Below are 26,292 nucleotides of genomic sequence, written 5' to 3' on the forward strand. Positions count from 1 at the left end.
TCTTTTAAGAGAAGTTCTGCTTTTCTTGAGTAAAAAGAGTCAACTCAGTTATCACTTTAATTAAATATAGGAGGAAAGAAAATTAAAATTCACATATAGACACACACACAAATCTAAAGTGCCTCATAAACATCATTTTTTTCATAATCCTACTTTTTTATATATATATATAAATTGGGGAATTTGGGGAGGGGAACAGTGTTGGGGAATTGGGGAAGGGGACCAGCCAAGCTGTTGTTCTTCAGTCTTAGTTGTGGAGTGCGCCAATCGCCACCTGGCTGCCTGTCGGCAGTTCGTGGCCTCTAAGCTCAAGGTGCTGTGTTACAATCTTAGTTGTGTGTGGACGTAGCCACCACCCCATGGCGGGCGTCGAACCAGCAGCCTTGTTGTTAAGAGCACACACTCTATCCACTGAGCCATCCTTGCGGCAGCTCAGCTCAAGGTGCCAAGTTCAGTCTTAGTTGCGGGTGGGCATAGCCACCATCCCATGCGGGAATCAAACCGGCAGCCTTGTTGTTATAAGCGAACGCTCTATCCACTGAGCCATCTGAGCGGCAGCTCAGCTCAAGGTGCCGAGTTCAGTCGTAGTCACAGACGGGCATAGCCCACCATCAAACAGGCAGTCTTGTTGTTAGGAGCACATGCTCTCAAAAGCTGAGCCATCCTGCCACCTTTTGGCAGCTCAGCTCTGGCGCAGCGTCACTGGCCCATATGGGAATTGAACCGGCAGCCCTGTTGCTCAGAGCTCACGCTCTTAAGCTAACTCTTCACCAACTGAGCCACTTGGCCAGCCAATAATCCCACTTTTTAAGATAGCATAATTGCACATTTCTCCATTTTCACCCTCTACTGGTGTGGTGCTAATTGAGACACAAAGGCAACCACCAGTCATCAAAGATCAGATGTGTTATGGCCACGTTTATAAAAAGTGTGCGAGCGGGGCAGAAGTTTTATGAATTCATTCAGTTTCCAGCGATCCCACAGCCGCAGCCTCATCATTATAATAGGTTGAATATTTATTAGCCAGTTTTTTTCCTCAGAGAAACTAAATGTATTTTATGGCCCTCATTTCCCTCTTCAAGAAAATCAAGCAGGTTCTCTTGAAGCAAATGGTAATAATATTAATTTATTGGAAGGGCCACCAAAAAGAGGGAGAAAACCAAAAACACAATTTTAACTTGTCTTAACAGCTTTTTTTTGGCTTTAATGCAAAATTCTACTCAAATGAGGTTATGAAAGCTTAATTACAGTAAGATAATGAGCTGACTTCTTCTGCCTAAATATCCTTAAATTCGCAGTATAGTGTTTATATTCCTCTAAAATTATAACTTTCATTAAAAGTATTAACTGGATAGCCATGGGAAAACTACAAGAAAAGAACTTTAAATTTTGGCAAGAGAATTCCGTTTCTTGAAATATGTTAAAAGATATGTTTTCCGTCAGGGAGGATCAAAGCCCTGGCAGGTATCTTTCAGATCGACAGAAAAGATACTCTAGCTGCCTACTTTCTGTTTTTGCTGTTAGTAACCTGGACAACTATTAGCTATTTGCAGAATGAAAACTGTGCCTTTTTATTATAAAAGTAAAATACTCATAGTCTACAATCTAGTGCCTCTGTCCGTTTTGCCTCTGATTACAGGTGCAGGCACTCGCTGGGGCAGGCGGAGTGGACAATCTACTGGTACTGGATCTGCAGAAGTACAAAGCTTTCACTTACTCTGTCGCAGCGTCTGGAGGAGGAGGAGTGAATATGGGTTCCCATCAAAAATGGAAGGTTGGCGAGATTGAGTTTGAAGGGCTGATGAGGACGCTGGACAATTTGGTAGGTGAAAAATGGGCCATAAACTTGGATTTCCTATCTTCAGGTTCAAGAGCAGATGCTTCCGTCTCCCTTTGGTTTGGGAATGTGCTCCTAACTTCGCTGGTAGCAGTTTGACCCTAGGAAGGCATTCAGGTGTAACCTTACCGCATTTTTAAGAATCAAACAGTGAAACATGCAGATGTCATCTTATTTATCTTAGATTTTACCCTTCAGGCCCAGGAACAAAGACTTAAATGAGCACTGCGATTCGGCCTCCAGAAAACTAGTTTATAGCTAGGAAAATGTTTCTGGTCAGCAGTTTTGAAAGTACCTCTGTCAGGAACAGTTGTGTGAGTGGAAATCACATTGTCAGCTGGAATCGGTTTTGACCAGATCTTGAAATTTCCTTAATTTCAACTCTAGTGTAATGTGGGGTCTGGAAGGATGTTTTTCCCCTTTATTTGTTTTTCAGCAGAAGAGTCTTTGAATCATTTGTTTAAAGAATTAGAGTCCAGATGCTGTGTTTGTTTGGTACAGGTTTGATTGCTTCAAATGTGGCTTTTCCCTCCCTCAGGGGTATAGAACAGGCTATGCGTACAGGCATCCTCTCATTCGAGAGAAGCCCAGGCACAAGAGTGACGTGGAAATCCCAGCAACTGTGACTGCTTTTTCCTTTGAAGACGATACAGTGCCACTCTCGCCTCTCAAATACATGGCACAGAGACAGCAGCGGGAGAAAACAAGATGGCTGAACTCGCCAAATACTTACATGAAAGTGAATGTGCCAGAGGAGTCTCGGAATGGAGAGACCAGTCCCAGGACCAAAATCACAGTATGGCTCTATTTTCCATGGTTTGCCTTTACTGACTCGTTTGCCTATTCAGTAACTCATGAATTGAACGTTCTATGTTGAAAATATTGGGAAAGTAGAATATAATATTAATAATTTTATCACTGTCATTTATCATGTTTTAACTTTGTGCAAGGCACTCTGTCCTAAGTGCCATACATGAATTAGCTCTTTTAATTCTCCTAATATGGAGAGGATGCTGTTTTTCTCCTCCATTTTACAGGTGAGAAAACTGAGGCACAGAGGGGTTAACTAATCATTTGTGAATGGTAAAGTCAAGATTTTGAATAGATGGTCTGTCTGACCCAGTTCTTACCCACTACATGATACTGCTTTGCAGTTTTTATATTGTAAGAGTGAATCAGGACTCTTAAAAGTTATCAACACCTCATGGTGCCACCGTGTCAGGAATCACTTCACATAGCTACCCTTATGAAGATCTAGAGAAATGGGTTATCTTATCTTTTTCAGCATTTTGCTTCAGATTTAGTTTAGTTTTGGAGTGCTTATCACCAGATATTCCCTAGATACTCAAAATTAGTTAATCTTATCATATAAATCAGTAACATTTAATATGGAAATGTCTAGGCATCAGAGTGCTTTTTCCCTAGCCTATAAGATTTATCTCCTTGAAAAAGAACATGATTTGACTCAAGTTTCCCAGAATTAATTTTATGGACAGAAACTGATGACCAGCTGTCATTAATCTTGATATTAGCCTTCTTAAGGAATACAATGTGGGGTAAATGAGAAGAATTCTATAAGGCTCTTCCATCCCTGTGGTTCTGTTATACTATAGATTGCTATTAGATTTTTCCCTTTGTAAAATGCTGGTCAGGGGCTCGGCATTTTCTGTCAGCCAAAAATAAAAAATGAAGTCTGGAAAACTAAATCTTAAGCGATCCCTTGAGTGCTTTTCAGTGACTTCTTAGCCATCATCAGTTGAAAATTCAATACAGATGACAACTCTGAATGTGAGTTAATGTGAGATCAAGCTCTATGCTTGAAATATTTCAGCATCATATTTAAAAATGTCAAAAGGAGAAAATTTAAGTAGCAGCATAATTGAGTATTCATGTGAATATTAACAGTTGTTTTTTTAAGTGAATGCTTATCGAGAGCCTTTTTCTAACTCATATGAGATGCATACTAATTGACCACTAAATACTGCTTAGTGAAATTCTTTTTAATATTGGCATTGTATGTGCCCCGTCCTTGAGTCAATAAACAGTCATTAAGAACCTATCGTATTTCCTTAATGCAAAGCTTCACTCTAGAAAATTTTTGTTTCTTCAGTGGATGAAAGCGGAGGACTCTTCTAAAGTTAGTAGTGGAACACCTATCAAAATTGAAGATCCAAATCAGTTTGTTCCTTTAAACACAAACCCGAATGAGGTACTAGAAAAGAGAAATAAGGTAAGACAAGGTCTTGTGTGGCCAAGGAGGCATTTTTATGCTGTTTTATGTTTAAATCACTAGTGATCGGATCTGATTAATACCAAACTTACAGGTTTAAATACAGAAGAATTTGAAATTTAATTCAGCATGATTTCAGCTTGTATTAAACACCACTAGTTCTGTGCTAGTCACTGGTGAGCGAGCTACCTGGGGAGGAAGCACATTTCTGCTGTTAAGAGCTGGGGTATTAGTGAAAAAGGCAGTTCTCTAAAGTAAGACACTCTAAAGTAAGACAGGAGACCACGTGCCAAGAAGGGTGGAGGAGAGTAATTGAGTTGTTAGGATGGTAAAGGAGGGCTTTATGGAGGTGGGAATTAAACGGGCTCTTACTGGGTGGTCAAATAGTAAAGGTCATCGTATAGTTGCCCCCAAGAACTTGTTGCTGTTTTTCAATTCAGATTCGAGAACAAAACCGATACGACTTGAAAACAGCAGGACCGCAGTCTCAGTTGCTTGCTGGAATTGTTGTGGACAAGCCTCCTTCTGTAAGTTCATGAAGCAGCATGAACTTTATTTTCATCTACCACATTAATTTCTTTGCTTTTTAAACATGAATATTTATTTGTACTAGAGTTAATACAACCACAAGTTAAAAAGTCAAATAATGCACAAGACTTTAAAATGTCACCTTCAGTTTTTAGTTTCCAGGGGCAAGGACTTTCTTCTACCATTTACCTTCAAGTTTCTAAAGAGCATCTTTATTCTGCTTTTTCTTAACTTCCCAATTTTAGACCTCAACTGTATTTCATCAAACTGTGTCATCAACTAAAGAAGTACCATTATTTTATGCATCTCTAAAAGAGAAATAATCTTGACAATTATAATCGTAAGAAGCCATCAATTATAAGATGAATCCCAATTTCAGAGATGGGAAAATGTGGAGGACATGTACCTCTCAGAATTAATGGAAGACAATCTTGCCTTTCTTTCATGAAAGATGAGAATTGAGCCTGTTTACACAATGCTTCCCTTTTTCATTCCCCCAGTAAGGTTAGATCACAATTTTTTTATTAATCAGTTTTCAGTGTTTATATTATTAAACATTTACTGCTGACCCAGGTAGTATTCTGTGATTACATTTCCTTTCTTCTACAACTTTCCTCCCCCTGGAGTTAATAATTACCTTCTTTTTCCATTGGCTTAGTGTTTTGAGTACATTGGCTTAATTCTTCCCAAACTTTTTAACAGAATTATAGAGTCCCCCTTAATATGATTTCCCATAGGGTAAAAGGTAACAGGCGATTTCTCAGTTCCAGGCTCCTGTCATTCGGGCTCAGATCTGGACCGCTGGCTCTCAGGCCAGCTGCGCAGGCTCATCCTGAGCATGTCCGTGCTTCTCACCTGTGTAGTATCCTGTTCCCTGCATCGTGTGTCTTCCACTTTCTTGATTTACTCCTTTATCACTAAGTGCATCCTCTAATAATTTTCCGAGAAAGGATACATATAGGAGGTAACCATCTGAAATCCTGTCTTCTACCTTCATATGTGCAAATCATGGATATAGAATTTTAGTTTAGAAATAATTTTCCCCCAAGTATGAAAAGTATCCCTCAATTGTCCCCTAATTCCATGCTATTATTGTTGAGAAGTGGAAAAGTATTGTGTTTCATGTACCTTCCTCTGACACTTTTTTTTTTCCTTTTAAGCCTTTTATACATTCCTGCTGTTCTGAAATTTTATGATGGTCTGCTTTGTGGTAGATTTCTTTTTAGTCTTTGTTCTTAGCATTTAGTAACACTTTTCAATCTGTAGAGTCATATCCTTCAGTTCTGGGATTTTGGTTTTTTTAAGTATTTCCTCAATAGTTTTTCCCCTCCTATTTCTTTCTTTTCCTGTCAAGATACACTGTTAGTTAGACCTCTTTGACAGAGCCTCTGATTATTTTCTTTCCTACTTTCTATCTCTTTGTCTTTTTATCCTACTTTCTGGAAGATTTGCTTGACTTTATTTTCTAACCCTTCTATTTAATTTTCTATTTTGATATCTTCTTTTTTTCAATTTTTATGACTTCTTATTTCCTGACTATTTCTTTTTAAACAAAAAATAGTAACACCCTGGTTTTTTACAGGTACAATTTTTCTCTTATTGCTATAGGGAATCAAATCTAAATTTTCTTCAGCTGCCTTTATTTTCTTTGTTTCTTCTGAGTTCCCTTTTTCTTGTTTATTCTGGTCTCTCTCATCCATGTTGGAAATTTTCCTCAAGTGTCTGGTAATTCGAAGTAGTCTGTTTGTAGTTAAGATTGAGACACTGAGAGCCAATCAGAAGCACTGGGCATGTGCAGAGCTCGTGAATGGGGGAGCTTTCATTGTAGGGTGATCAGATGTGGATCAGATTGTTTCTCTGGGGAATCCCCAAACGTTAATATCTGTAGTTCTTTTGTCTGAGGCCATTTGATTTATCTGGAGAATTCTCCGGTCTCCTGCCAGTCTCCCACCCACATTCTGAGAGCCCTCAGCTGCGCTTTGTGTCCCCCAGTCAGTTGTTCTCTGCAGAGATGGGAGAGAGGTAAATGCTTGGCTGTGTGGAATAGGAAAGGGGACCTGAGAATCCATCTGTTCCTTATTCAGACTTTAAACATGTGCCCCTTTTCAGCCCCTCTTCACCCCAGCTGTGTGTGCTACCTGGTGCCTCTGGTTTCGGAGCCCCCGCCCTCCACGGGGTGAACCAGCATTGCTTCTCCTTTGCATCCTCCTTCGCTAAGGCTTCAGCCTTCTCAGCTCTGCTACCCACTCTTCCACCTGCTCTCCACCTTCCGAAAATGTCCTCTGTTGCCTCCTCTCCTAGTCTCTTGTCCTTCAAAGTTTATGCTATTTTTGTTGTTGTTCCGTTACTATCATTTTAGTGGGGTTTTGAGAAGGATTTGTTTAAATGCATGGGTTCAACCTGCCAGGTTTAACTGAAAGTCTCATTAATTCCTTTCCTAGAGCAAGTTCTTACAAGTTTATTTTCATAGCAAATTTAAAGTTCTTTTGGTACAGTTTCATTATTCTAATCCTTTTTCACAAAGGCATTTTATCTTAAAAACCAATTCTTAAGATATTTCTTAGTTATGTGAAGCTTATTAGAACTTGGCTTAGTTTTGTTTTATTTTTTTTAGAGTTATTAAAATACAGGCTTATTGAGGAAGCATCACTGGCAGTCTTAGTCCATTGGATCAGTAGTCTAAAAGCACTAATCTGAAACGAGTATTTTAAACAGAGCATGTTGTTTTATCATCTGTTATGATTGTTATAAGGTGAGATGTCACAAACATCATATATACATTTATGTATACTATATGTATGTATGTGTGTGAAGTGGTGTATATATATGTAAATATATACAAATGTACAGATATAATAAGTAAAGCTCTTGATAACGAGCTGATGTTTTTCTTTGCAAGACCATGCAATTTGAAGATGACGAACTTGCCCCATCAGCCCCTCCCAACCCCTTTAGCCATCTCACAGAAGGAGAACTTGAAGAGTATAAGAAGACAATCGAGCGTAAACAGCAAGGCCTGGAAGGTGAGCTCATTTTTAGGTGAAGCCCCGATACCGGGGCCCCTTGAGTTGGGTGATAGAAGGCAGTCGGTGTTTTTTGAAAAATGTTCCTTTTACAATCGATTGTTCTGTGTCGCCTCTCCCAGTCTTGAGTCTGGGGTGACGCTGAACTGCAGAGAGCTACCAGGGACTCTGTATGTTAATATGCACTGAAAACTTTTCCTCAGAAATCAGCCTGATTGGTAGCAAAAAGTCTTCAAAAGTAAAGTGAAATCCCCAGATGAGTAAAGAATTCCTAGCTAAAGTCAATGTAGATACATTAATAGATTTGAACATCTCAGCATACTTGGTTTTTTAAAAACTTTTTTCTTTGACATCATTATAGATTCACAAGTATGCAGCTTGAATGCTTTGTGAAACCTCACTTGTTCTTGGGTGTCTCAAGACATCAATATTGTAATTTCAAAATCAAAATATAAAGCAAACTGCTAGAATTTTGATGTGATTTTCCTTAAGCACATGGGCAATCTAGTTAGGTTGAGCTTTTCTGACTTCAAAACCCTAAATAAGGATTATATTTTAGAATTATTAATGAAAACACCCCAACTAGAATACTAACTTCCTTTTTCTCAAGAATAAGAGATTCTTTTTTTTTAAAGATTTTTTATTGGTGAATTGGGGGGATGGGAACAGTGCTGGGGAATTGGGGGAATTGGGACAGACAAGTTGCTGTCATTTTGTTCTTCAATCTAGTTGTGGAGGACGTTGCTTCACTGGCCCAAGTTGGCACCATCATTGCGCTCTTCCCGGGTGAGGCAGATCAGTCGCTGGCTTCTGGACGGCCGCTCACTGCGGCTGCTGGCCGCTCACGCTGGCTGCTGGCTACACACGGTAGCCCATGGCAACCCACTGCCACAGGGACTGCAGCCCACGCCGTCGTCGGCGACTCACAGCAGCCCAGCTCCAGGTTGAGCTGTTGTTCACCATCTTAGCTGTAGAGGGCAGTGTCACTGGCCCTCATATGTGGGATCCGAACCAGGGCCCTCTGGCTTCCCAAGCGAGTTCTTAACCATCGCACCACTCGGCCGGCCCAGAGATTCTTTGTAGGAGTAGTAGTCACTCTTGGGTCTATGTGGAAAATATATGCTTAAATATATCTGGAAAATATATGCTTAATTGTGTACGATATATATTTGGGGAAGGGGGTTTCAGGGTGGGGGACAAGAAGTCTGTGACCCCAAAAGAGAGTATGAGCCTCTGCTTTAGAGTATCTACACATACAGTTGGAATTTTTACGCAAAGCAAAACAGAACCAATAGTTAAAGAATTTTTGTCCGTATTAGACATCATGTAGAAAGAACTAATGACATTTGCATCATCCAGGGAACAGTTTTTATCAGTATTATTAGTGTCATCACAAAAAGGAATCATCCTGACTCATTAATGTAATTATACTAAATGTTCTAAATGGTATTATGGAATTTGTTTATTCTAACATAAGGTTGGAAACTCTGTTTGTGTATTTTGTAAAATTTTCTTCTTTAATCTTTTATTTTTTGAAAGCCTAACGATGCCAGGTAACAAATATTGCACTCTAGAACCATCACCTTTTATATATAACTTTATAAGCAGTTTCTTCCACATTCATTATGACCTCCTGAATTAGCTCACTAATATTGCTGTGATGGGAATCACTAATTGGATATTGTTCAAAAATTCAGTGAAGCATTCTGCCTCATTAATGTAGCATCATTGGTGAGGCTTCATAATTCTTTTCATCTGGCTGTTCAAATATATTTTGGTTTTCTAACACCCTTAGCAAAAGCTAAATGCGCACATATTATTTGCCCGGGCTGCAAGTAGCTATACTCCCTTAGTAAGCATGTATGTAAAATTACTGGTAGCGGCCAGAAGTTCTAACACATTAACCTCCTCCTAATGCATAATTATTGATATATGGGGTAACTGTTAGCATGCTTAGCTCATCACTGAAGAGTTTCTCATCTCTGTGTACACAGGTATTTGATGTATGCACTAACCCCCCTGAAATCTTACGCTTCTTTGTTTTGCATGGCTTTTAACTAAACTCTTATCCAACAGATGCTGAGCAGGAATTACTCTCAGATGACGCTTCATCTGTTTCACAAATTCAGTCTCAAACTCAGTCACCGCAAAATAGCCCTGAAAAATTAGAAGGTATTCAATGTAATTTCCCATAGCATTCACTGAGTTAATCTAAAGAATTTGTTTATCTGTGCTTTGTTTTTATGTAAGGAAATTGAACTCCTAATTGCAGTAAGTTTGCCATGGGTTACTTAAAGCTCTCAATTAGTTTATACTTTTTATTAAATGGGGTGATACTTTTGTTCAACATTTATATTGACTTACCTTAATCTGGATTTGGGGAACCCATAGTTCTTAAGAATTTGTGAAATTAAAATTGGTTTGTCATATGTCTTCCAATCAGCAGCATGAAATCCTTTTCAATTTTGATTGCCAAATGACCCCCAAATTATAGAAAAATACCTGTTGTGCTCCCTCATTTATTTTGACTGGATTTACAATGAAACCATCAAATTACCAAGCTGGACTTATCTTTTCTTCCTTCTTTGGCCTAACAACTTTGTTCCCTTCCCCTTCATACTATTTAAGAAAAGTAGCCTCGTGCTCATAGATCCATAGTCTATTAAAGTAATGATCTGTCTTGATTGGAATTAAAGTAATGCCTTAGTGCATTGCTAAAACATTTCAGTTTTGTAAAATAAAGCAAAGACGTTAACTATATAAAATAACCAAAAATCCCTCCCCTTTTGTAGAAAACCACGAGCTGTTCTCCAAGAGCTTCATCTCCATGGAGGTGCCTGTCATGGTGGTGAACGGCAAGGACGACATGCACGACGTGGAAGACGAGCTTGCTAAGCGGGTGAGCAGGCTAACCACAAGCACGACCATAGAAAACGTCGAGATTACCATTAAGTCCCCAGAGAAAATTGAAGAAGTCCTGTCACCTGAAGGCTCACCTTCAAAATCACCATCCAAGAAAAAGAAGAAATTTCGCACTCCTTCTTTTCTGAAAAAGAACAAAAAAAAGGAGAAGGTCGAAGCCTAAATAAAGTCTTTTTATAATTATTATTATTACAGTATGACATTGCACATTTAAATACCACATTTAAGTTGATCGATAATATGCAGTGGTAGATCAGATTGGGGGTATGTAGCAAACTGGACTTTAAGAACTGGAAAGGGGTTTTACTAAAAGAAAAACATATTATGAAAAAAACTCTCAAATTCATCTCTCATTTTATATGTCAAAAAAAAAGGTTTTGAATTTTTAAACAATTGCAGGTTTTAATTAGCTCTGCCCTCATGAAGTATTATAATTCACCGCAAACAGATATCTGTCTGAATTACTTCAGGCCTTCTCTATAATATCTGTTGGAAAGAAATTACCAGTGAACACGGGAGAGAATTTTTATTTCTCAACACCTGCTTCACTTGGTAATCAGATTATAATTTTTTATCCTTGGTTATCAACTGTACCTTCTTGGTCCCCATTGTTTCAATGGGCATTAACAGGATGCTTTAAAAGCTTCTAAGATAAGAATCTATAGCATTAGTATACACTGGCACATAATTTTTTAAAAAAATATATAAGAAAAGATTCATTTGGAATTTTATTCATAGTATAAAATTTCCTCACCGGAAGTAACTTTGTTTGCCAAAAAAAGTCATTTTAGTAAACTATAATTTTTGAAAACTTCCTTTTTTATTAGTTTAGAAAGCCCCTTATTTTTCAACGAAGGGGATTTTGTATACATAACATGAGTTATTTAGTTTAACTCGGGCAAAAACAATTTTTGTATGTTGAGGTGTTTGTATACCATTCAGTATAAAAGTGTCATAAGCATATTAGCCAATCACTTAACAATAGAGCAGATTTGAGGCTGCTTGGTACTAAGCATACTTCAATATAATTAAAGAATCCAGGGACTTGGTATCAAAAGGGGATTAGAGCATTCAAAGGTATAACTAGATTCATATTTGAACATTATAATGTATTTTTCTCTTAGTATTGCTAATGAATGAAAACGCTCTCACATGGCAACCGAAGGAGAAAGAAAGTGTAAAGGGAAGGGAACAAAAGAGGTGTCACAAAAATAAGAATTCTAGTTTGATAATCACTCCTAGTCATGATAGGATTTGAAATGTAAATTATTTGAAACATGTCCCAAATTTACTAAAATTCTGCTTCTCTGCCAAAAATCATTGTATTTCTTGGTTGATATTTCAGTTTTAAAAGGGTCAAATCTCTTAAGTGATCTATCTTTAGAAGGCAGTACTAGAAGAAATTGGTAGGTCTAATCCCCCACAGTAAGAAAACTACCACTTCTTGATTTTTACAAAATTTTCTTATCTTTTCAGTTAACTTTCTAATGTAAATACAAATTTAAACCTAGGCTTAATATAGTTTTTTCCCCCTTCACCTAAGTGATGTCACAAATCGATGTAAAATCAATGATCCAAAATGGTCAGTGGGTAAAAATAATCCAAAGTGTTTCTGGAGGGTGAGCTGGCGTGTCAAGCATTACATTGATTACAGTGTGTTCTGAGCTGGTTCTGTTTGACTAGACCGTGTATGATGATGCGAAGTTGAAACAGAGCCAGAAATTTCATTCTAGATCTCACTAACTACTGGAATCTGTTTTAATCTCTTAGTGAAAACTTTCAGTTGCTTAATTCTGTATTTGAGGATTTTTTTTATGTTCTACATCATTTATGTTGTATTACATCGTATGTAGAAACAGTAACCTGTGAACTGTGCTTTTCCATAACTTTTTAAAAATATATATATCTTAAATGAATGCAGTGTGCATAAATATTTTTTAAACTACAACAGTGAACTATTTGCACCTTTTGCTAATGCCTCTATTTACTTGCTTTGGCATAAAGAATGAGCCAATGAACTTCTGTGTCCTGTGGAAAATGTATAAATGTTATCTGATATTGCTCTTAGATGTAATGCTAATTAATGTTAAATCACAAATAAACAGTATTTTAAATAGATGGATTTGGAATCATGAGCCTTCAATTTAGGGTCGTTATTTAGCCTGAATTATTTTGTGGACTGTTGAGTTTTATACTGCAGTGAGGTTTTGAGTAAGATTGATGCTTCTGAATAAGGGATGTTCTGATAAATTTATTTTCAAATTAGTTGAAAATTAACTATATACAACCCTTCTTGTTTCAGCTTACATTGGAAGAAATATACTTGAAGTGACCAATTTTGTTGTCTTCGTAGGGTACGGTGACCATAACCATGTCTCTGAGATCTAAAGATCTTTGAAGGAGTTAGTATTCCCAGTCTCAATTCTGCTGTTCATATCTAATGATGTAGAATTGAAAATATTACAGAATATGTGCTGAGTTTATATACATTACCCTCCTCTTTGATTTTTATTTATGTAACTATGTGACAATACAGAAAACAGAACAGAAAAATGGTTACAATTCTACCACATTAAAATTCAAAAAAATTTTATTCCCTTCCAGCTCTTAGTTATATATGTATTTCCTATATTGGTTATCATGGTGTGAATTTAGTTTTATTGGTTTTTTTTCCTACTTAACATAGCATAATCCATCCTAGAAGATTTTTAAACTAAATCCCTCACATGAATTATTTCTTATGATTTTTTTTCCACTTTGTCCTAAAAATAAAATGCAAGAGGAGAAATCATGTTAATTGAGGGTTCTGGTTAATTGAAGTTTTTACTATAATTACCCATTATAAAAATGAAGGGTTTGGGCAGAGAAGAATACATTCGTAGTCTTGGGCATATTTAATTATTACCTTGGCTTGTAAATAACCCTGTGGTGAAAAATTGCTGTTTTAGAAAGATGCTCATTTCAGAATTCCCTTTCATAAAGCAACAAAAACTATTATCTTCAGTACTCACTTGAGAGTCGATGCAGCATGAAAGATAATGTTGCCTGTGCCTTTTCTTCTATTGATTAGTATTTTTATTCAGCAGGGAATAAAGAGAACCAAATGGATCAAATTGTGACAGCATTGCTTTCTCTTAACATTGGCTCTTCTTTTTTTTTTTTTAATTAAATTTATTGGGGGTGACAGTGGTTAGTAAAATTCCATAGGCTTCCAGTGTACAATTCTATAGTACATCATCTGTATATCACATTGCGTGCTCAAGGCAGAAAACACATAAAGGCAAGCTGATTATTTTTTTTTAAACTCAAGGGTAATACATACACATGTAAGTTGCAGCCTTGACTAAGCCAGGGTTTCAAAAAGTCTCCTTTGTGGCCACTAGAGGGTGCAATAGACCTAACAATCCAGTATGTTTCCAGTCCTTGGCGTTAAACTTCCGTTTTCTTAGTCTGTAGGCACCACCATGTTTGTTGTTAAATGCCCAGACTTGGAAGAGAAGACATTTCCTTTGTTACTTTAAATCTTTCCCCTCGCTTGACTGTTCTCAACTTTGTTGTCTCATTTCGCCAATACAAACACCACCAGCAGGGACTCTGATGTCTACGGAGAACACACTGAAATTTTTGAGGTATAGTCTCAGAAAGAAACCGTGATAGAAAATGAGTCCTCAGGGACGTCTTCATGCCTGTGAGTGGCAATATAATGCCTCTTTTAAAATAATTGGCATTTTTTTAACTGGGGAGATAATTGATAATATTACTTGTTGGTGCCTTCTATGTATCAAAGGTTATGCTAAGTGCTTTTCATGTGTTAACCTCATTAGCCTTCTCACCATCCCAACAAAGTAGATGATATTGTCATTTTGTAAATGAGCCTAGGGCTTGTACAAAACAAAGGAGGTGCTAGTATTTCACCCATAGAGATCCAGATTTCTAAAATGACTAGTGCCCTTTGTGTGCAGACCCTCTGTGGCCGCAGTGTATGTTTTTGTGTTTTTTTGTTTTTGTTTGTTTGTTTTTAGGAAGAGGCAGTTTTTTTAGTTTGGACTATAAGTCCAGCCATGGCAAATTCATGTTATGATACAAGATGGGATATAGATTTTAGATAAAACACGAACTTTTGATTTCAAAGACATTTTTTCAACAAGTCACCCCAAGAATGAAGAAATGGATGAATACCTGGAAAGTGGGAATGATCTGTGGTGAAACCATCCTTTAGGATAAAGAGCCAGCTCTTAAATCTTCAGCACGACACCTGGAAGTCAAGGTATCTATACCTTTACTTAAGACGCAAAAAAAGACTTGGGTAGAGTCCCTTTATCTTTTATTCCCTTTCTGATTTCCAATGTTGGGGTGAGAGAGACATTCTAAGGAAAGTTATTTAAAAAGCTGAAAAGACTTTAGTTCTTGAGGTAAAGTTAAGTATACTGTATCTACTTAGAAACTTTATTTAGATGAGTATACTTGGAGAAAAAAACTAGCGTACATGCTGGAGACAAGAACAGGGATAAGCCTTTGGGGAACTTTCTATAGAAAAAAACCATTTGGAAATTCAACAGTTTTCAAAGGGATTTTATTTCTGAGATGACCATTAGGGGGCAATCCTGGGTCTAAATTTAGTTATCGTTAATTAAAGGAACTTCCTTCAAAATATCTGAGCTTGGATAGAGAACGTCATCCTGGCTCTGCATTGCTAGACACAGTTTAAGGCTGAGGATAGTTTATAGACACCAAGTTGCTTCGTTTGTTCCTTTCATCTTAGTTATCTTGTTCTGACAGGAAGAATCAGTCCTCTGGAGAAGCAGTGCTTATCTGACATGCAGCCCAGAGGTGACTAAGCCAAAATTCAAGCAAAGGTCTCAAGTCTGTATCTCATACTTTTCTACTTACTGACATCTCCCTTGGAAGCCCATCAGATCATAACCTAAGAATAGATAAATACACAATGTTCTAAAGTCCTTTGCAAATTAATGTTTAGAACTTTATTATAAGCATAGTTAAGAGAAACATACTGCAGGACCAAGCCTGTTTCTTACTTATCAATAATTGTTTTTCTGAAAATTTCATGTCAGATATTCTGGGAGAGTCTTTTGTGTATTTTCTCAAGTTAATCATGATCTGAATTCTTTACTGCCGCAAACTGTAATATTTTAAATGCCATTTATACCTTAAATGACCACTGGTACCTTTTGATATTCCTTCCATAGGAAAAAAAAAAGAATTTATTTTATTTAGCAGAAAAATAGATGGATATATATCCATTCCACAATTATTTTTATGGCCTATTTAATTTCTGGTTGGGTAAGTCTTGACCAAAGCAAAGATGAGGTTATGGATTAAGCTAGCTTTTGTTTTATTCCTATACAAACTACTTTAGGTTTTGTCCTTCTCTAGGGCAGGTCTTGACCTTGCTTATAATGTTAAAAAAAAATTTTTAATCCCTTATTTTCAGTCCAGGTAACTCCTGTCACTAGACAAAGTACTGGTTCCTTGCTAAACTGTGTATTTGAAGACAATAGCATTGATTTTATTAATCTAATTTGGATGTACACTGAAGAATATTAAATTTCTAAGACACCATTCTGAAATTTTTTAATGTGTTTTTGAAACAACAAATACGGACCAATATATAATACAAACTCTTGTAGACAAGAGTTCTTTCTCATTGTTTGTCTGCTTATGTTAGCCTGCCCCTCAAAAAGCCAGTAAATATGTGAGCCCTACGGAAAGACCAACTTGGAGAGTTACTCAATTGGACTTCTTAGACCAATTGATATTTAGATTGAGATTTTTCAAGAAAAAGCCTTGGACTTCCCAAAGCAGTGATATCCTAATAGATGGGAATGGAAATGAGGCAGTCTTACGGTTATAAAATGCAGGAGTTACGATGTAGACTATTCTGTGAGTTTCCCATTGGCACTCTTGACTTAAATCATCTTTTCTGGGTTTAAAAGACAGTTGGTAATGACAGTCCCTGGCTGGACCTGGGGCTGCAGTGCTGCTAGAACCTTCTCAGTGACTTGCCAGACTAGTGTCTGTCCTTACTTAACATAGGGCTTTTTTTTTTTTCTCTCGTAAGCAGGATTTAAACTAATTGTTTTTTCCAAAAGCAATTGCTTCTGAAGATCTTTATTGAGCAGGAGCTATGGAGGAAGTCTTTGTTGCACTCTATAACTCACCCCTTTCCTGTTGAGTAATGCTCTCAGGGCTGGACTTCAGTGGTGCCTGGCTTGATAGCCTTTGACTTCAGAATAGATGACCTCCTGACAGCTTTATGAGGGAACATGGACATACAGCCAATTTGTTGGCAGGCACAGGCATAGTCTTCCAAAGGTGTTTACTGGGCTAACAAGTTAAGGTTAAACATTACTTCCTACCTGATTTCTATTTTAGAAATGTTGGCTTCAGTTGTTTCAATGGAAATAAAGGTCATTTGAGGCTATTAAGATGACCCAAAATGCATTCCAAGTATTTACTGGTCCACAGTGGGAGAGGAGAGGCCCCCACTGCACCCGGATGTTTGAGTGTATTAAGCCTTTTTAAAAAATATGTTGTGCGGTCATTGTGAGATGTTTTCATTTTTAGAATTATCTTTTAAATAGTTTTCTATTTTAAAGTCATGTATATGAGATGCTTTTGCATCGGTACGTTCTCATGTCTCCGTTTTGACCTTTAGGTTAACATTGAGCAAGAGTACATGCACACATGCTTGCTAAAGCCAAGCTGAACATGGCTCAATTAACTGCAGGAGGAGCAGGGCAGACTGGGTGGGGCAAGCTCTGGAATTCTACCCACTCGCTGAGCAAAGGCAGGCAGTAGGGGAACAGCTTGAGCTGAAGCAGCTAGTAGGAAGTCCAGCCCAGCAGGTGAACCATGGAAGCTGGAGAACGTGGCAACCAACCAAAAGCACAATCTGGTGAAGTGGTCTGTACCAGGGAGGCAGGAGGCCCCGTCAGGAATCTGGTGCAGGAAAGCAGGACTGCAAAAGCCTCGTAGCGCTTGTGGGAGCCCCAGCCAGCAGCGCTTCCTCTACTTCCTGTGGGGCAATGGCAACATCAAGGCAGGACCTCAGGCTTCCCGGGCTGAGTATAGTTCTTCAGGACAGGAACTCAGACGTAAGGAGAATGACAGATGGGGATCCTATTGTCAGAGCTGAGGGACGTGATACTGCTCAGAATCCCAGGAGCAAGGCAGTGCCGGAGCCAAGGTCACAGCTGGCCTGGAGGCAGGCGTGGCTTGATGCTGAGTGACTGACTCCCAGAGCCTGGAGCTGGAGCTGTCTTAGTTCCTCCTGCCTCTTCAGGACTAGTCCTGCAGACCACAGCCAGGTGAGAGGGTCAAGTGTCCCCAGCCGTTGGGGGAGAGAAGCGCTGCAGAGACTGGAAGGGGCCTGACCTGACCTCCACAATGAAAGCAGCCCCGTGTGACAACAGACTCAGCCACACAAGAGTGTTACAGAGCAGCAGGAATGGGTGACTCACACCTCACACCAGAACCTACCTGGGAGAACTACAACAACTAATGAACAAGGGCCAGGTGCTAGGAAAACACTAGCTACGAATATGGTCATCTAACTAATTGTTTATAAATTTTATATACTTGTGTATATTTATATATAGATAACACTGCATATCATCTAGTACCTATGTAAAAAGTTTTTATAATACAATATAATTTTTCCTAATTTTGTAATGCCAACAGTTCCTGAAAGCTGTCAGAAAATGCATCATTATAAGTGAACTGTGTTCACCATTTCGAACATGCTCAGTATGATCTACAGTAGGCAGAATGTCTGCAAGAAACCAAGATACCCTCCACCATACTGTGTAGTGCTATGTATCTAATGGCCCACATGTCAAACGCGTATCCTCATTCAGAGCCAAAAGAAAAAAAGTTAGTTTTAATATCAATTTTCATTTTTGCCTTGGTCTCCAAGAAGCCTAGAGCTATGTTTAGCCTTCAATCAGATTTCCTGATTGAAGGGAACAGTCGGACTCTTCCCTATACCCACCCCATTTACTACTTCACGCTCATCTTTCAAATATTGTTCTAATGGCTTTTCATTTAGTTATAGCTATGCCTTTAGCTATATGCAGTTTCATAACATATGTATTGTATTAGTGAATAGTTATCTATGCTGTGTAATGAGTCACTCTAACATGTAGAGCCTGGAAGCAACAATATACATTTATTATATCTCACAGTTCCTTTGGGTCAGAAATCCAGAAGCATTCTGGCTTGGGGTCTTTCAAGAGGTTGCAGTTAAGACGTCAGCCAGAGTTGCACTCATCCGAGGGCTCGCCTGGGGCTGGAGACTCTGCTTCCAGAGTGGTTTTCAAGTTGGTGCTGGCTATTGATGGGAGACTGTCGATCCTCCCCACACGGGAGTCCTCATAGGCTCCTTGAGTGTCCTCAGGACAGGGGGGGCCACAGAGCAGGCAGTCCAAGAGAGAACAGGGCAGAAACCACGATGCCTCTTACGACCTTGCCTCAGAAGTCGCACACCTTCACTTCTGCCACATCCTCTTCATTAGAAGCAAGTCACCAAGTCCAGCCATTCTTCAAGGGGAGGGCTATTAGTTTCCACCGTTAAAGAGAGGAGTGCCGGGCTGGCTGAGTGGGTAAGAGTTGGCTTGGGACGCCAGCTCTGAGCAGCAGGGCCCCAGTTCGGATCCCACATGAGGGCCAGTGACGCTGCGCCCTCTACAGCTAAGATGGTGAACAACAGCTCAACCTGGAGCTGGGCTGCCATGAGTCGCCGGCGACGGCGTAGGCTGCAGAGAGGCTGCAGTGGGCTGCCATGAGCTACGGTGAGTGGCTGGCAGCCAGCATGAATGGCTGGCAGCTGGTGTGAGCTGTCAAGAGCTGCCATGAGCAGCCGTCCATCAGCCGGCGACCGATCTGCCTCAGCCGGGAAGAGCGCAATAATAATACCAACATGGGCCAGTGAAGCAACGTCCTCCACAACTAGACTGAAGAACAAAAGGACAGCAACTTGTCTGTTCCCCTTCCCCAATTCCCCAATGCTGTTCCCCTCCCTCAATTCCCCAATAAAAATTTTTTAAAAATAAAATAAGAAAAGGGGAGTGCCAAAGAATTTGCAGTCACATTTTAAACCACCATAGGGTATAATAATCAGAATTAAGTAATATCAAATTAGATAAGAAGGTAAAGACAAGAAAGGCAAGGTCCTTTTTAGAATGGAGCACCTAGGGAGCACCTGCTGTATCCTAAGCCCTACTTCACATACATTACTGTATTTAATTTCACAAAAGCTTATTCTCAGTTTTACAGATGAAGAAGGAGACCCTAAGAGGATATGTGTAGCTCATCCCAGGCCTGTAGATAGTAAATGTCAGAGGAGCATGGCTAGCACTTGTCAGCCTAAGGTCACAGCTATGCCGTCACCCTACCTCAGTCGGAAATAGAAAGCATTGTCAGTTATTTGCTGCCTTGACTTGTCTAGGCCATGGCCATTCTGCTACCAGAGAGAAATGTGATGAATATTCTAGGTGAAATGAATTCTGACACAGCTGTTTAGTTCCTTTCTCAATCCTCTGGAATCAAACAGGTGATGATTCTCCTTCAGAAGCACTTCCCCTGCCTTTGCTATTGTCAGGATTTGCCCAGTCTGTGCAGTGCCATGCCTCTCCTCAAGCCTGACTTTGAAAGCCAGCCAACTTCTCTTCCCATTGCAGCTAGCTGTGACATGGAGGCCGGTGGGGTCAATGGAGCAGGGTGACACTGAGCACAGGGTTGTGTGAGGACAAGGCCCTCCCTCTTACAGAGACTGAGCCAAGCCCAATAGGGTGGAGACCAGACAGCCCATCTGCCCTGGCGCTGTGCTGGACTGTGGGGCCCTGATAAGGCCAGGGAACCACCCACCCAACTCGGAGTCCTCTTCCAAATATAGATTTCTCCCAACACTGCCCTCCCAGCCATCAATTGGCACATGGCTACTTTCCTCCAAAGGTAGCTAGCAGTCTCTTTGCCGCTGTGAAATGGGACCCGATCCAGGGCAGGACCAGCTTTTTGGGGTGCCAGGGTTACAGGCCCAGGGGGCTGTAGAGAAAGCTATATGAATTCCTCTCCTACCCTTCACTGCACTTCCCAGCACTGACCACTCCATCCCTCTTAGGAAACAGACTTTTCTGCTGGCTTCTCTGGTCAGCACTGTCCTTTCTGCTGAGAGCTCATACCTGGAGAATCACTGGAGCTCTGCTCCACCGGTAGGCTCAGCGCCTAAGGCCTGTTTCCTCATACAGAGAATTTCCCTTGGAGTGGAAGTTTGAGGAACCAGTGATATTGTCAGAGCCAGAGCTGGAGTAAGAAGTAGGTCACCTGGGCCGTGTGCCAGGGCTCCAGCCTATACAGACCCTGAAAACCATCCTGATGAAGGTGAAAAGGATGAAGAATGTCAACTTAACCGCAACTCCTCTTAGAAAGTATCTTTCAACCGTCTGTGGATGAAAGAACACTCCAAGATGAAGGGCTTTGGGTTGGGGGAAGGCATTGAGACCTCTTATATCCATTTAGTGCAAACGATGAAGATCTGGTGAACAGCATGGCCTTTTACGTGGGTGTGGTCTGTGCATCCAAAGCCCATCGCTGCTCCCCCCCCCAACCCACCTGGTCCTCCCTCCACCCTTCTCTCTCTGCTCAGCCTCCTAAGTGAAGGAGTGACAAATACTGAGAGGTTATCAGCTGGGAACAATCACCACACTATTAGCTCACGTAGAAGGACCCAGGATTGTCTGTCCTGGTTGGAACAGTGCACGCATGGGGCAAGCTGGCTTCTGAGCAGGGCTTCTCTGGGGTGGGTCAGAGCTGGTGCTCACTGGGATATAGGCAGACTCTGGGAGGGACCGAACCCATAAACCCTGCTGGCAGTCCACCTTTCCCTCAGATCTTGCCCCAGACTTTATGGTCAGCAATTGGGGTTGAATTTCTCCTTTCCTGGAAGCTGGGGATGATCCTTCACTTGGAAGCTCCCAGGACATCTGACATTGATGAACAAAGCAGGGTGAGCCCACAGTCCTGCCCATCCATGTTTCGTGCAGGTAAATCAATGTTCTGCCTTGAGGCCTGTTGCCCCGGTTGCCAGCTGTGTTGCCTGAGACTCCAAGAGTATGTGGTACGGTCCTTGGGAGGGGTCAGCCTAAGGGTAGAAAGTGTGAGAATGGTAAACTTGGAGTCTAAGGAAGTGCTGTAGGTGCCCTACCTGGACAATCACATTCCGGACAATGCCCCTGGGGCAGGCACCAGTGTTACTTAGCCTGTCTCACGAGTGATGACCCGCAGGCTCATAGAGGCTAAGCTTGCCCAAGACCACGATCAGTAAGCTGGGGTCAGCATTCAAAGACTGGCGTCTCTGGCTCCCGGGCCCTCTGAGCCCCTGTGTCTCTCCTGAGAGAAGTCGCTGCTTCAGTGCTGGGGACCTGCTCTCCTCTGCCTCCCCTCTGCTCCACACTCCTCCGAGGATGGGGGCTGGGCCCTCTGGCCCTGGGAAGTTCTTAAGGCTGCTCCCGTGATCCCTGCTGGGATAGGATCTTGTCCAGAACCGATCTGGGCCCTGAAACGGGGCTTCGTGTGTCCCTGGAGAAGACAGAACCCAGCCTGGTGAGAAGATGCTGGGTTGTGGGTGCTCGGGGCTGTGATCACAGCTGACAGACTCTGCCCCAGAGCAAGGGAATGTGGCAACAACAAGGAGACTAAGTGGCTGAGAGCACATGAGCTTTGGAGGCAGAAGCTCTGCTACAGACCACCTGAGTGGCCTCGGGCAGGTTTCTTCCCTGAGCTGGGTTTTCTCAGCTGTGAAGCGGTGATGAGCCGCTCTACCTCATCAGGTTGGTGTTGGGGCTGAGACAAGTGTGAGTCAAGTGCCTGGCACTGGAGCTGGCCCACTCCAGGCATCCAGACGTTGTCACTGCAAGGCACGTGAGGCCCCTCGGGGACCTCCCCTGGCCCCACCCCACTGCACCTCATCTGCTCCTGCCTTCTTCCTCCTCTTCCACCTTCATTCTTTCTCTCCCTCTTTCTTCTTCATGACCGGAGGCCTCTGAGTGGCCAGAGAAATGTGGCTGAGTGTCCAGTGACACTCGGGGAGGGATTACTAGACACGCTTGGTGGCCTAGAACACTTCCAACCTGAAAGGTCAACTGAGCCATGCCCCGAGTCAATCAGGGAACATGTGTCGCAAGACAACCACACCCCATACCTCTGACCTGCTCACCCACCCCCTCACAGGCACATTGCCACCGTCCCTCCTCACCCTGACCTCCAGCCCAGGAGTTCCGACTGCGGTCTGGAAGAAAGGGTTGACTGAAAGGAGACCACGGATGGCCACTTTGAGCTGGAGAGGAGACAGCAAACTGTCTTTCTCCCTCGCCCCCACTCCCCAGCCCAGAAGAAGAAGAGGCACGGGCAGGGCCCAGGGATGGCCACGCTGGGCTGGCTGGCTTTCTGTGTGCAGGGCATTGAGCCCTCCTAATTGACAGGTGGTAAACATGGATAAAGACCCTGGGGCAGAGGAGAAGGGAGCTGTTGGGATGGGGCAGGCTGAGGTACTGGGGGCAGGGTTTGAGGGTCTTGGGAGAAAACCATATGGCTCCCTGCCATGTCCCCATCTGGGCCTCTGCTAACTTTAGGCTGAGTGAGCAGGGCCTCGTGGACAAACAATGATGTGCAGATGAAGGGGGCTGTGGGGAGGATGGCCTGGGGGAAAGTGGCAGCGAGGCGTCCCCCCTTCTGTGCAAGGCCTGGCAGCTGCAAACTCCACTAGTCGTGTCCCCTCCTCCATTCCCTGGCTCAGTGCGGACGGAATCTTGTCCCATCTCCACACTGCCCCTCAGTTCACCTGCTCCTGTGAGGCAGGCCTGGGACAGCTCCACTCAGTGTGTTAATTTTTTTTGCAAGGGGCTGGGAGCTCTACAGCCCTGATGATGGCAGCTGTTTGCAAGAGCCTGGCCTCAGCTACCAGTCCTGAGATTCCCCCAGCATGATCCCAAACCCAGAGGATCTGGGCTCCCAGCACTGGATGGGGTTCTAAATGAGGAGGAAGAGAGCTAGCTGCCTGCTCTCCTCCTGAGCTCATAAGCCTCCCTCACTGCGAACCTCGGTTGGCTGGCTGGGTCATGGTCTCCATTCACCCACTTCTGTTCCATCTGAGCTCTGATGTGCCAAACAAGTCGAGCCTCACTGAGAAGAATTGTCCTCCCCTGCTTTCCCTACCTTTCCAATTTGTCCCAGGCTTCGCCGTGTCTAAGTCCTTCCCAGAGAGACATCAAGACAAAGCAAGCAAGCAGGCCTGGGGTCAAATTGTATCCCTGCTGCTTTGACTTTGGACAAGTCACTTACTTTCTTTGAGCCTCAGTTTCCTAACCTGTGACTGGGGAAAGGGGGTATCTCCTTGCAAAGTTGTTGTGAGGATTTAATAAGGTGAGACCTATCAAGTCCTGGGCCACAACAGAGGCCATGGGGCCATCGCATCCCACTGTTGCTCTCTCATAAATCTCTTCCCCTTCTGTCCCCTCTTTCTATCCCCTTGTCGTTGTAGTTGCCTAGGCTCCTCACTTCTACCTGAATTCATTTACACAGCCCCTTACCGGTCTTGCTGCTCCCAGTGCCAGCCCTTTTTGCTCAGCCTCACACTGCTGGAGAGGGAGCTCTTTAAGATGTAAATCATGGTCCTGTCACTCCCCACCCAGAGTCTATGACTTGTAAGAAAAATGAAATCCAACTTCACACACAAGGAGCTCATTGGGGACCTGGCCCCAGCTGCCTCCTGGCTTTATTTCACGCTCCCTCCACTTGCCTCATTCCAGCCACTTGCTTTCACAGCACTATGTCATCGCACATGCTCTTGCCTGGGAGTGGCATGTCCTTTACCAGCTCATCTGAGAGCCTTCATCCTCCGAGGGCAAAGGGAGAGGAACCTGCTGTGTGCCAGGCACTGCGCTAAGCATTTATTTACATTATTTCATGAGGTAGGTACAACCATCAGCCTCTACTTCACAGGCGACAGAACCAAAGAGTCAAGTGGGCGACGGTGCTCCCAAATCCTCACGCTCCTGTTACCACTGTCCCCCAGCTCACATGCTCCCTCCTCCACAGAGCCTTCCCCCACGCCAAGTGCAGAAGGCTGGGTCCAGCTGGGTGTTTGGGGAGACAGCGTGGAGGAAAGTTTCTGTGACGCAAAAGGTCTCTGGTTCGGGGAAAGTGCAGCAAACATGGATTCATTCAGCAGGTCCTTTATTCAAGGGACAGGTCTGGGTGCTGGGTGGGGTTAGACACAGACGAGTGCTGACAGACAGACGAGTGCTGGTGAGGGTGCAGAGACACTCGAGTCTCCATACATTGCTGGTCGGAATGTAAAATGGTACAACCACTTTGGAAAACAGGTTGGCAGCTCTTCACAAAGTTAAGCATCGAGTTACTCTATGATCCAGAAATTCCACTCCTAGGCATGTACTTGAAAGATCTGAAGACATATGTCCACATAAAAACTTGTACACAAATATTCACAGCAGCATTAATCATAATAACCCAAATAGGAAAAAACTCATATGTCCATCAAATGATGAATGCGTAGACAAAATGTGGTATTGTCCGTATAATGGGATGTTATTCAGAAAGGAATGGAGTACTGACACACGCCCCATCACGGATGAGCCTTGACAACTTGCTAAGGGAAAGAAGTCATGCATTGATTGTATGATTCCATTTATACAAAATGTCGAGAACAGTCAAATCCATCAAGACAAAATGTAGATTAGAGGTTTCCAGGAACTGCTAAAGGCTAAGGGGTTTCTTTTAGGGGTGTTGAAATGTGCTAAAATTAGATAGTGGTTGCGAAACTCTATACTAGAACCACTGAATTGTATACCTCGAAAGGATTAATTTTGTGGTGTGCGAATTATATCTCAATAAAGCTGTTTTTTGGGGGTTTTTTAATGGACTAACCTAAATGCCCAACAATAAGAGACTGGTTGAGAAAATCGTGATACAACTGTTTGTTAGAATATTCTGCAGTGATTTTCAGTGGTATAAAATGTTGACATGAACACACTTTAAGATTATTGAGCAAGCACAAAAGGAGTTAAAGAACGCGGAATAGAATGTTTGATTCTGTTCCGTTAAGTAAATGGTGTGTGTGTGTGTGTGTGTGTGTGTGTGTGTGTGTGTGTGTGTGTGTGTGTCTACACAGGAAAATGGAAATATCACTAAAACACTACAAGTCCCAGCTGGGGCAGCATGGATAAATTTTATCCTTTTGTGGGGAGAGGGGATGCTCTCTGAATTTCCTGATGTGTTCACACGGTAAACATATATTAGTTGTGTAATTTCTAACAAGAGTGATTAAGAAGTCATCCATGCCCCCTCCAAGGGCTCACAGCCCAGCAAGGAAGACAGACACAAAAGTTGTGAAGCAAGGCTAAGAGGTTGGGGGCGGGTGGAATTAAGTCTTACTGGGGCTCCCGGGAGATTTCCTAGAGGGGATGGAATCTGAGATTATACCTGGAAGAAAGCATTTGGGGCAGAACCAGGAAACTGGGCCAACGGTCCTTGCTTTTCCAGAGGACAAATGGGCATTTCTGATCAACTGTTGCCAAAGATCCTGTGTCCTATGACCCAGTCCTCCTCCGCCAATGCTGGTTGAATAATTCCAGATAGCAATTTTGCCTTCCATACCCCCACAACCATTGGTAGGAGAGTGGGTACATTTATTAAAACCAGTAACCAAGCATTCATCC

General features: G+C 41.9%; 1 protein-coding gene across 10 annotated transcripts in view; it reads left to right on the top strand.

Annotated features, from left to right (window-relative positions):
* The window catches only part of ADD3 (adducin 3), a 139,160-nt gene extending 126,502 nt beyond the window's left edge, over nucleotides 1–12,658 (top strand). For 9 of the 10 annotated variants that reach the window (XM_019646644.1, XM_019646645.1, XM_019646648.1 and 6 more), the window contains 7 exons: nucleotides 1,640–1,822; nucleotides 2,376–2,633; nucleotides 3,948–4,067; nucleotides 4,508–4,594; nucleotides 7,495–7,618; nucleotides 9,695–9,790; nucleotides 10,411–12,658. In XM_019646644.1, coding sequence (XP_019502189.1) covers nucleotides 1,640–1,822; nucleotides 2,376–2,633; nucleotides 3,948–4,067; nucleotides 4,508–4,594; nucleotides 7,495–7,618; nucleotides 9,695–9,790; nucleotides 10,411–10,703 — 1,161 coding nt within the window. In that variant the 3' untranslated portion in view covers nucleotides 10,704–12,658. The remainder of the gene's footprint in view (nucleotides 1–1,639; nucleotides 1,823–2,375; nucleotides 2,634–3,947; nucleotides 4,068–4,507; nucleotides 4,595–7,494; nucleotides 7,619–9,694; nucleotides 9,791–10,410) is intronic. The other variant, XM_019646649.1, reaches the window with a different exon arrangement.
* The last annotated feature ends 13,634 nt before the right edge of the window (nucleotides 12,659–26,292 follow it).

This window comes from Hipposideros armiger, unplaced genomic scaffold, assembly GCF_001890085.2.
Source record: "Hipposideros armiger isolate ML-2016 unplaced genomic scaffold, ASM189008v1 scaffold_105, whole genome shotgun sequence".
In the NCBI taxonomy this organism is placed as follows: Eukaryota; Metazoa; Chordata; class Mammalia; order Chiroptera; family Hipposideridae; genus Hipposideros; species Hipposideros armiger.